General features: G+C 42.7%; 1 protein-coding gene across 1 annotated transcript in view; it reads left to right on the top strand.

Annotated features, from left to right (window-relative positions):
• Positions 1-3,360, top strand: part of CDH20 (cadherin 20) — a 50,051-nt gene extending 46,691 nt beyond the window's left edge. The window contains exon 11 of the mRNA XM_047086313.1: positions 2,855-3,360. Within this exon, the coding sequence (XP_046942269.1) occupies positions 2,855-3,360 (506 nt within the window). The remainder of the gene's footprint in view (positions 1-2,854) is intronic.
• The last annotated feature ends 8,723 nt before the right edge of the window (positions 3,361-12,083 follow it).

Raw genomic sequence — 12,083 nt, 5'->3', positions numbered from 1 at the left:
AGGAAAAAGAGTACAGCCCTGCGGATTTAAGTGAGAATAAGACATTCAGAAATCCACATAACCCCTTGATCCCAGGTTTACCTATACACCACGAGACTCAGACCAGAGAAAGAAGGTTCTACGGCAAAATATCAGCACCTGTTTGAATTTCTAGGTCAGTCTATGGAATATGCTTCTCACAAAACATTTACAAATACAACATGTGGTTTGATTGTGTTGTTTTAGTTCAGTGCTATATGAAGGGAGAAGTAATATAAATAACTAACCTTTCTAAGTCCTCAGATCCCTGGATCAGAGAGAACTGTTTGGTTTCTGCTCCCTGTCTGCATTGACAAATAACACCTTCCTGCAATTCCTTGATTGTCCGTAAGATGGCATTGGGAGTCCTTGAGTGCAGAACAGGATAAACTACAAGAGGCCTTTGAAGGAACTTGCTCCTAGGAGAAATTTCCAAACTGGCTGTCCCTACTTCTATGTTTGGAAAATGTCTGCATTATAAGTTCACCCTTGCCCACAAAGAGTAGAAAAAGCCATCATTACGGAAAGATTGATTTCAAAAGACTGGCACAGAGAGGCTCTCAAGCTAGAAATGGTGTGCAAGGAGCAATTTATATTGTGCTTCCCAAGCCCATTATGCCTTACCTTTTGAATTGTACGGAATAAATAGACAGCTTTCAGGAGCTAAACTGAGCAGAGCTATGCAACTTTATTTACAATCCTCACAGTTTTAGGCACTCTTATTTCTAAGAATGCACATCCTAAATTAAGTATAATTCATAAAACTGACTAAGATTCAATTGCAGTGGATCTGTCAACAAAATACACTTTGTGGACAATAAATATAATTTTGACTTTAAAGGATTTTTTTTCATGTCTCCAGTATGTATCTACTTCCTAGAAAATCTCATAGGCCCTTTGAACTGTGCCTATAATACTTAAAGAAAAAAACACCCCTAGAACAGACTCTCTTCTGTCCGGGAAGCCTTTCAGTTGAATAGGACCATGTTTCCCAGAATCTGATTTTCAGGGCATTATCCAATACTTGTTATTTAAATCAGATCACCTAAAAAATAAGATATTTTACCTATTTTGTAAGATATATGTAAGATTTCTATACAACAAATACAAGATGGACCAGGTCTATAAGCTGCCTATTTCTCTATCTTCAGAATTCTTTCCAGAAGGTATTCAAAGACTTTTCTAATTTTGCTTCCTAGCATTTTCTAAACTACCACACTAGCATCCCAATGTAATCTATGTGAAGGTTTTCCAGTCCCCTAGGAAGAATTACTTGGCCCTGCTTCCGTATTCTCTTTGAAACACTTAGAACCCTCTGATAGGCCTTATCACTGCCTGACTTGCATTAACCATCAGTGCCCACAACCTCCTTAGATTACAAGTTTTAAGAGCAAAAATCATCAGTGTTGTTTCTCTTTTGCTTTGCACAGTGCCTAAAACAATATTTGAGTTTAGTAACCGTTTACTGAACCCCACAAACAGAGCATGTTCACACAGAATCCCATTTATCCAGCCTGCATCCATCCAGATCACGCCCCAGCCTCCCACACCCAGTTTAAGCCCCTACTTGTTTAGGGCCTTGTCAGTCCACTTCTCTGAAATCACACAATCCGGTAGTCCATGAGCTATATTCTGGCACACACAGAAAACACACGACAATATATCACTGTTTCCTGGGTGTGCATTCTGTCACCCAAGCTATTTGGGAAAATATTAGGTACGAACATTATTAAATGCAATTTACGGAAAGCACCTTCTACACTCAAATTTTTTAAATCGTTACTGTGAATTTTTTTGTCAGTTCATAATCTTACTGGGCATACAACCAAATTCCACTTTTGTCTCCCTTGGTAAACTGCAGTTTTATTTTGCAATGTTGTCAAGCTGTTACTGTTCACAAGCTGCAACAAAGCGTACCGGGGGAAAAAAAAATCAATAGCAGTTCTACGGCTAAAACCTCAACACACTTCCTGGAAAACATTTTCAGTCACAGAGATAAACAGTTCAATGGGATTATCTCTCTCTCTCCCCTTTAAACCCCAGGGAACACATCCTGGAAAAAAATACGTTTGTTGGGATAAAATTTTATCCAAATCTGCAAGGGCACATCTAACAGCGTGGTGCTTCTTTGAGAACATGATGAATTATATAAAATGTCACTGCTCATTCCCTCCCTTCCACGAACATCACTGGAGCCAGAGTCCCCACCACCGCCTTAATGGAAGGCTGTCTAAAGAATCAGAGTTTATTGGAAAACAGCCGTCACTTATACTTGTTTTTTGAAAGAGGTATAAAAAGACTAAGACTTGGATTCATACTTAGCCTATGTCTACATGCATACGTATTAGTGTATGATATTTACACGGCAGGATCCTATTTACATACTAATGTTAAAAAAAAAAAAGCCGTATTCCACCTACATAAGATTTCCACATTATAATCTGAGAAATGTATACTGTCCTGATCCCTGGCATAGACTCTATGGCGGGCCACAAGGCTCTGTGCTTAGTTAATGGGATTGTATTTTGGGTGGCTGGCTGGACACATACCCCCACACAATTTCGAAGCAATAAGCTAATGCAACGAGACTTTATATACAACTTCTCCTAAGTGGACCGCTTGGAAAAAATAGAAGGCTTCGTGTGCCTACACAACCTGCCCTACAGAACGGGTGAGAACGAGGCCGACCCTGTGTTTTAACGTATCCAAACGCGGTCCCTGAGCTCACGGCCCAAAGAACTCTCCCGGTACCTGTGGTCAATCATGAATATTTCAAGTCACGGCACACACACCCAGGTCTCCCGGGTAAATATCCTGTCGTCTTTGTTTCCGGCAGTGCTGGTGCTGCTCATTTTGTCCATGAGGAGGCACCGGAAACAGCCGTACATCATCGACGACGAGGAGAACATCCACGAGAACATCGTCCGCTACGACGACGAGGGCGGCGGCGAGGAAGACACCGAGGCCTTCGACATCGCGGCCATGTGGAACCCGCGGGAGGCGCAGGGGGGAGGCGCCCCCAAGACGCGGCAGGACATGCTGCCCGAGATCGAGAGCCTCTCCCGCTACGTGCCTCAGACGTGCGCCGTGAGCAGCACGGTCCACAGCTACGTGCTGGCCAAGCTCTACGAGGCCGACATGGACCTGTGGGCCCCGCCCTTCGACTCCCTCCAGACGTACATGTTCGAGGGGGACGGCTCCGTGGCCGGGTCGCTGAGCTCCCTGCAGTCGGCCACGTCGGACTCGGAGCAGAGCTTCGACTTCCTGACGGACTGGGGGCCCCGCTTCCGGAAGCTGGCGGAGCTCTACGGGGCGTCGGAGGGGCCCGCGCCCCTGTGGTGACGGAAGCCGGGAGGCAGGCGCGCGTCCAAACCCAGACGTTCTCGGTGGACGCTCGCCGCGGGCGCCGCCAACCGCACGAGCAATACTGTGCTGGAGAGCGAGAAGGGGGTGAGCGGCGAAGAGAGCTCTCTCTGGATCAGCTTTACTTGGTTACCTTAAGTTAAGTAATCAAAAGGAAACACAGGAAGAGGGGGGCAGTAACTCCAATTACCTTTCTTTTCTTTTTCCTTTTTTCGTTTCAATTTTTTGTGACACTGTCTGCCAGGGCTTGGAGCCCAAGGTTAAGTTCTGGCGAGCTTGGCTTTTCTCTGCCACGCGCCAAGGCCTTGGTCCCTTGGCCACCGCTAAGAGTTTCTGGTCTTACATACACAGGTGGCGAGTGAAAGAAAGTCTGACTCCTCATATCCTTTTCTTTGTCTTTCTTCCTCCCTTTAAAAAAAAAAAAAAATCTTCTTTTATTCTCCATTTAAGAGTTTTGCTGGCTCATCAAACCGCACAAACCAACCCACACAAAAGAACACTGAAAACTTGTTATTCGGTGAAATTAACCTACTTGTCTTGGGATGGATGGCATTTCTTTTAACCCTTTTGAGACAAGGTTAAGGCAAATCGGCCTTGCATGATGGGTGGGTGGGGGATGGGAGAAGGAAGAGGCATTGACTTTGTGCTCAAGTTTAACGGCTGAACCAAGAGTTGTTGGCATTAGGATGGCTCCAACTCCATCAAGTTAGAGTGCCCTGTTCTCTCGGCTCTTTAACGGTGCCCCTGCAAAATTGTTCAGAACGAAACCAGAAAATCTGCCTCTTTTGCACTGTAGATGTCTCTTCCATGTGCCAAATGTGAAGATTAGATGCTACAAATGAAAGCCAAATAAAAAGAAGTATCTGATAAAAGCATGGGTTAGAGGGCTTTCCTAATCTGTGTGAGGTCAATCCAAGGGATGTTTACATACTGTAGATAACCTACTTGAACAAAAATCAGTATTATAGAGAATAAATGGATGTAAGAAAATTACATGTATAAGTTTTGTATATTTGTTAATAATTTTGGTAATAAATATGATGTACTGCATCTCAGTACCCTAGCGCTTCTTTTAATAAAAGCTAAATAGAAGGGAAAGTCTATGGCACATTTGTTTAATTGCTGAGCCCAAAGGAGGCTTTGTGATCTTGACCTAGCCTCAGGTTCCCGGGGCTGGAGCTGATTCATAAGGCAAAGGTAGCAGCAAAGAAGTATGAGGCTATGCATCCCTTTTCAGTCACTGATCATATGAACGTTGTGGTTCCTACCGTTAAGCTTTTCATGAACACTCTTCATTCCCCCATCTCTGGAAAGAGTAAAGGATGATTTGGTAACATCAATGATATAATGGTGAATTTTGCCCGTATTTTTCATTTTGTGAGAGGGTTTTACACATAGCCACCAAGGAGGCACGCCACTATGCTTTTACCACTGTTCTATTAGTAGATCAAACATATACAAATTAATATGTGCAGATAGGTACAGCTCACCAACACTGGATGAGTTCACAGAAGGCTGGGACCATATTTTTATTTCTTTCTTTGCCCCGCAGTTGATTGTGAACAAAAGTGTTTTCTGTGGATCTTGTTTATAGAAATGGATATCAAATTTTAATGGGTATCAGAATCCTGGAACACTTGTTAAACAATAGCTTGTTGGGCCTTACCTCCTCCCTGCACCCCCCACCCCCGCCCCAGATTGGAATTTAGTTGATCTGGGGAAATTTGCATTTCTCACAATTTTCTAGGTGGTGCCAATGCTGCTGGTCCAGAGATCACACTTTCAGAACCTATGGTGTATGGCCTCTCTCTCTCAAACATAAGAAGATTAGATTATCAGCCCACTTGCTCTGGAAGCCAACCCATCCATAAAATAGTGTGAATTTTTTTTCCGGTATAAAGAACAGTTTGGCAGAAATGTGTGAGAGGGCTGATGAGGGTCCAGGAGCCAGAAGGATGTGCTTTATGGTCTATTATATGGTACACTAATAACCAAGTAAATTCGCATCATCAGCCTTCAGCATACTAACCCCTTCTTCCCATGAAAGCTCTCATAATCCTCTATCGGGGTCAATGATATAAAAATAAACAAAGTTAGCAAAGAAAGAAAGCATGAACTTGTGTTCAAACTAGGCTCTACAACATACCAATCATTTGAATGTGTCCAAATTAACCCCTATATCATTTTTCCTTTCTGTCACTAGCCATGAGGATAATTGTGTGACTATTTCACTTTGTATTGCATGTGTTAAAAACTGAGAACAGCTGTTCTCCTAACCACAGGAGGTTATCATGCCCCACATCCTGCAAATGTGGTACCCATGATACTGGGCATGAAGTGATTAAACAATCTCCTGGAGCTTCTGGTCCCTGGGAGGATGTTTAATGGTGTGATACAGGAAGTGGGAGAGAAGCACAGAATGAGAGATCCATTTCAGCTCACACTCTAAGCTGAAAAAGATTTTCCCTCCAAATGGGTTTTAAAATTCCCTTTCCACTGCCACAGTTTGCCACAAATGCTGGCCCCTCTGAAAAGAAAACATTATCACCACCAGACAGAATGCAGGATGTGATCAGGTTAGGCAAAAGAGCTGTAAAAATATCCAGCCATTTCTTTGTTAAAACGTAAAGGAGCTAGCCTATAATTTACACGTTGGGGGAAAACAGGAGCATCCGTAGAAACCCATCGATAAGACTGTCTGAAATTATTCTGGATCCAGAGTCCAAGCAGATAAAAATTATCAATGAATTTTCTGAATCAAAAACAGTAGAAAATCCCAACGTAACAGATGGCAAAGACAAAGATGGAGTGGTTCACACAAGGAAGAATCTGTAAATCCTGAACACAAAATTCAGACAAGACAAGATCAGTGCAGGCACACTGATTACAGGTTGTTACTAGTTCACTAGTGATGCAGAACTAGACCTTGATGTCAGAATTCATAATATATTATTTATAGTCATGGGACTACATTAACATAGGATACACTTTACAAGTAGCTCTTGTTGCAGATGGACTTATTCTCAAGTCCATTTGTCATCTTTGTAATGGAGCTAAAGAACTCTAAATATTTTTATGCATAAATACCTGGATTTGGGAGGCTTTTGCTTGATTCTAAGGGTCAAGGTTCTGATCTAGGGAGTGGACAAAAGTACATCAAGGAATCCTTTTTAAAATTATCCAATAATGGGGCGCCTGGGTGGCTCAGTTGCTTGGGCATTCAACTTCGGCTCAGGTCATGATCTTGCAGTGGTGAGTTCGAACCCCTCATCGGGCTCTGTGCTGACAACTTGGAGCCTGGAGCCTGCTTCGGATTCTGTGTCTCTCTCTCTGCCCGCCCACCTTGTGCTCTGTCTCTCTCTGACGCTCAAAAATAAATAAATGCAAAAAAAAAATTTCAAAGTGATCTACTAATGAGACATATCTGTCTCTTGTGATTCATGTGCAAAATGAGTACTAATTATAGTATGTGCAATTAACTACAACATCAACCCCAAACAAAATTTTTCTTAAATCTTTATTTCAGAGACAAGAGACTTACAAATCCAACCCCATGTGTTTGGCCACATTTTTGGTTTTGAAAGGATTGTCAGGGGGCTGATGATGGAGTTTCTTCCACTCCAATACTTGTGCTACTGTGGCCACTTTTCTGGTACCCATGATAATAAGGGCTACTTCCCATCCCAGAAAGCCTTAGACCACTTCTCAAGAGTATCAACTCTTGGAGTGCCTGGGTGACTCATTTGGTTAAGCAGCTGACCTTGGCTCAGGTCATCATCTCACAGTTAATGAGTTTGAGCGCCACATCGGGCTCCGCACTGATAGCTCAGATCCTGGAGCTGATTTCAGATTCTCTCTCTCTTTCTCTCTCTCTCTCTCTCTCTCTCTCTCTGTCTCTCCCCCTCCACTTCTCACACTCTGTCTCTCCCTGTCTCTCAAAAAAAATTAATAAACAAAAAAAAAATTAAAAAGAGCAGCAACTCTCAAAAGCCAGTAAAACTGCTTTTCTAATTTTTCAGAAGAGCTGGATCCTAGCTCTCTTGTACTATTTCTATGTCTTCCCCTTCCGCCCTAATAACTTATTTTGTGACCATTGCTGCATAAAAGGACATTCCAAACTTAGTGGTGTAAAAGGACAATGACTTTAGCATGCTTACAGATTCTGAGGGTTGGGAATTCAGGAAGAATCCATCAAGGACACCTCCTCTCTGCTCCACAATGTCAGGACCTTAGCTGGGGTGATCAAGGTCTGGGGGTGACTCATCCATCTCCTCCATATGTCTTGGGCTTGGTGCTGGCCATCCAGACCTGACAGAACTGGCAACTTGTTGCCTCCTCGTGGCTGCTTGGACTTCCCCACATCACAAGAACTAGATTCCGGGAGTGAACGTCACAAGAAAAGGCGGAAGCTGTATCATCTTTTATGACTTCGGAAGTCACATAACATTACTTCCAAAGTAGTCACAAGCCTCCCCATATTGAAAATGAGGAAACCTAGATTCCACCTCTCAACGGGAAGAGTGTTAGAGCTACAGTGTAAGAAGAACCAATGTGCCCATTGTTGGACAATATGATCAACCACATTATCTCTCCCCTTTTCTGCCTACCTCCTCCCTCTATTCCAGGATTCATTCTTGGTTCCATTCACCATTTCCTTTCTCTCTTCCACTCCTCCTTCTCTCCAAAGACTACATTCTTGTCCTATGGGTATATTACTATTCTCTGAAATTCAGTTGTATCCCTACCACACAGTACTTTCAGAAGTAAATATTTCCAGAAAACAGGAAAATACCCAGCAAGCATGTGTGTGTATATATACACACACACACACACACATATATATGTATGTATGACAAGCATATACTTTTATTGAGGTGTAATTAACATACAATAAACTACACATATTTAAGGTAGACAATAAGGGTTTTTTGAGATATATATATATATATACACACACACACATATATATGTATGTATACATACAATAAACATACATACAATATGTATGTATGTATGTATACATACAATAAACATACAATAAACTACACATATTTAAGGTAGACAATAAGGGTTTTTTGAGATATATATATATATACACACACACACATATATATGTATGTATGACAAGCATATATTTTTATTGAGGTGTAATTAACATACAATAAACTACACATATTTAAGGTAGACAATAAGGGTTTTTTGAGAGAGAGGGGCAGGGTGTGCAAATGCATGCACACACACAACTGGAGAAGGGGCAGAAAGAGAAGAGAGAGAGAATCTTAAGCAGGCTCCTCACCCAGTATGGAGTCCAAAACAGGTCTCAATCTTGAGAGCATGACCATGAGATCATGACCTGAGCCAAAAATGAAGGATCAGACACTTAACCAACTGAACCACACAGATGCCCCCAATTTAATAAGTTTTGACAAATATGGAGACCCGTGAAGCTATTACCACAATCAATCGTGAAGCCAAATCACAATTGACTATATCACCCCTAAAGGTTTTCTCACACCCCTTTATGATACACCCTTTCCACACCTGCCTATCACCCCCAACTCCAAGCAACCACTGTTGTGCTTTCTATAGACTAGCTTGCATTTTCTAGAGTTTTATATAAATGAAATTATATAGTGTGTGCTTTTTCGTGTGTGGAGGTGGAGATCTGGATTCTTTCAGCATTGGTTTGAGATTCATCCAGATCACTGTGTGTGTCAGTAGTCCATTGCTTTGTATTGCCAAGCAGTATTGTATTATAGATAGACTACAACTTGTTGGTCCATTCATCCATCAGTCTGCTTGGGCTGCCATAACAAAATACCGTAAACTGGGTGGCTTACACAACAGAAATTATTCTCACAGTTCTGGAATCTGGAATTACAAAATCATGGGTGCCAGCATGGTTAGGTGCTGAGGATGACTGTCTCTCTAGTTTGCAAATGGCTGCTTTCTCACGGTGTCCTCACATAGTAGAGAGAGCAAGTGAGCTCTCTGGTGTTTTTTTCCCATAAAGACACTAATGCTCTTAGAGTAGTGTCCCATCCTCATGACCTCATTCAATTTTAGTTACCTCTTTACTCCAGGCATATTCACATTAAGCAGTGGGGCTTCAGCATATGAATTTTGGAGAAACACAGTCCATAGCAATTCACATGTTGATGGACATCCATGTTGTTTGCAGCTTTCGGCCAATACAAGTTAAGCTGCTATGAGTATTTGCATATGAGTCTTTGTACAGACATATTTTTTTTTCCTCTTGGATAAAAACATAGGAATGGAATGGCTGGAATCATAGGGTGAATATATGTTTTGTTTTAACTGCCAACCTGTTTTCCAAAGTCTTTTTATCATTTTACATCCCCACCAGCAGTGTATGAGAGCTCTATTTCCTCCACACCCTCATCACCCCTTGGCATGGTCAGTTCTTTTCATTTTGGTCATTACAATAGAAGTATTATAGTATCTCACTGTGGTTCTTGTATCTGACAGCTTAGTGATTCATAATGTTGAACATTTCTCTGCATTTTTTTGCTTTCCATTTATCTTCTCTAGTGGCGCATCCAGATGTATTTGCCCATTTTTAATTGAGTTGTTTGTTTCATTATTGTTGAGTTTTGAGATTTCCTTATATTTTCTGCATACAAGTCCTTTATCGGGTATATGCTTTGCAAAGATTTTCTCCCAGTCTGTGGCTTGTCTGTTCATTCCTTTAACAATGTCTTTTGAAGGACAGGAGTTTTTTATTTTAATGAAACCCAATTCATCAATTATTCTCTTATAGATTGTGCTTTGGTGTCATTTCTAAGAAATCTTTGCCTACCCAAGGTCACAAAGATTTTCTTTCATGCTTTATTCTAGAACTTTTATGGTTTCTGGTTTTAATGTCTATGATCCATTTTGAGTTTATTTTTATAGTTTAGCAGGTTTGAATTGAAACTCTCTTTTTTCTTTTTTTCACATATCAGTATCCAATTGTTCTAGCTCATTTGTCCCATTATTATAGCTCCATGTTTTTAAATGTTTATTTATTTTTGAGAGAGAGAGAGAGTGCGAGCCAGGGAAGGGCAGAGAGGGGGACAGAGGATCCAAAGCAAGCTCTGTGCTGACAGCAGAGAGCCAGTGTGGGGCTCGAACTCACGAACCCATGAGATCATGACCTGAGCCAAAGTCAGACCTTTAACCAACAGAGATACCCAGGCACCCCCAGCTCCATTTTTAAAGGACTATCTAAGGGCTATTTTTTTTAACTACACTGTGTTTGAGCCTTGTTGTGAGTTGAATTGTGTCTGCCAATGTTCAAGATATGTTCAAGCCCTAACCCTCAGTACCTGTGAATATGACCTTATTTGGAAAGAGGGTCTTTGATTACAGATGTAATCAAGTTGAGATGAGGTCATACTGGATTAGAGTGGGCCCTTATCCAATGACTGCTGTCTCTATGGAAGAGAAAGTTGGACAAAGAAACAGAGACACAGAGAGGGTAGCACCATATGACAACAGGCATAGTTGGAGTGATGTGTCCATAAACCAAGAAGCATTGAGGATTGCTTTCAACCACCAAAAGCTAAGAGGGAAGCTTGGGACAAATTCTCCCTCCGAACTTTCAGAAGGAACCAACACTGCCCACACCTTGATTTCACACTCTTGGCTTCCAGAACTATGAGAGAATAAATGCCCACCATTTTAAACAACCCAGCTTGTAGGAATTAGCTCTGGCTTCCCTAGAAAACCAATACTAGCCTCATGCAGTACATTTTAAAAGATCTATTTTGGGGGTGCCTGGGTGGTTCAGTCAGTTGAGCGTCGGGCTTCAGCTCAGGTCACGATCTCATGGTTTGTGGGTTCAAGCCCCGTATCGGTATCCATGCTGACAGCTCAGAGCCTGGAGCCCGCTTCGGATTCTGCGTCTCCCTCTCTCTCTGCTCCTCCCCCGCTTGTGCTCTCTCTCCCTCTCAAAAATAAACATTAACAAAACATAATAAATAAATAAAAGATCTATTTTAACGTAAAAAAAAATAACTAAGCATGCATCCTTTACGGGATCCTGTCATTTTGGCTGGATCTACAACACATACACACACACACACACACACACACACACACACGCCAGCTTCTGTATTAATTAACTAATTTGCGTGTTTGCTTTGTGGGATGTTTGTGATTTCCACCCAGCCATTGCACGTGTTTCGAGTGTATGGCGAAGGCCTGTGAGGGTGCCGGGCAGGCCGCGGGCAGCAGAGGCCCTTGTCAGCTGACTTGGCAGCGCGTGAGCAGCTCTCACGGTTCCAGGCGGGGGGGTAGGGAAGAATGAATCACCAGATGGCTCGGAAGAGACACTTGCATTCGTGTGACCCCACCGACGTGGGTGGTGCAGCGAGGTTGCACACAACGGAGAGAGGCATGCTGCTGGCCGAAAACAGCACTAAGTGCCCGCCGGTCCTCAGGCACCACAGTAAAAGGACGATGGTCTCAGTGGCGTCCCCCACTCCGCTGTCACACGGAGCATATGTGCCACGTAGGGGAAGAGCTGTACCGCGAAGCGGAAAAATTCACCTTCAAAGAGCGGGCCGCGTGGTTTGCGTCTGTGCCTCCCGCCGCACCCCGGCCGCCCCAGGCCCCTGCTGCGGTCCTGTGTTCCCCTGCCAGGCCCATATGTAGTGACAGCCACCCTAATTGCTATTCTTCACTAGCCTCCTGAGGGA

The sequence above is a fragment of the Lynx rufus genome, unplaced genomic scaffold (assembly GCF_022079265.1).
Source record: "Lynx rufus isolate CCGP_SWC_20201006 ecotype Redwood Valley unplaced genomic scaffold, mLynRuf1.p SCAF_20, whole genome shotgun sequence".
Taxonomy (NCBI): domain Eukaryota; kingdom Metazoa; phylum Chordata; class Mammalia; order Carnivora; family Felidae; genus Lynx; species Lynx rufus.
Note: the sequence above shows the minus strand (reverse complement) of the source record. Positions and strands in the feature narration are given on the sequence as shown.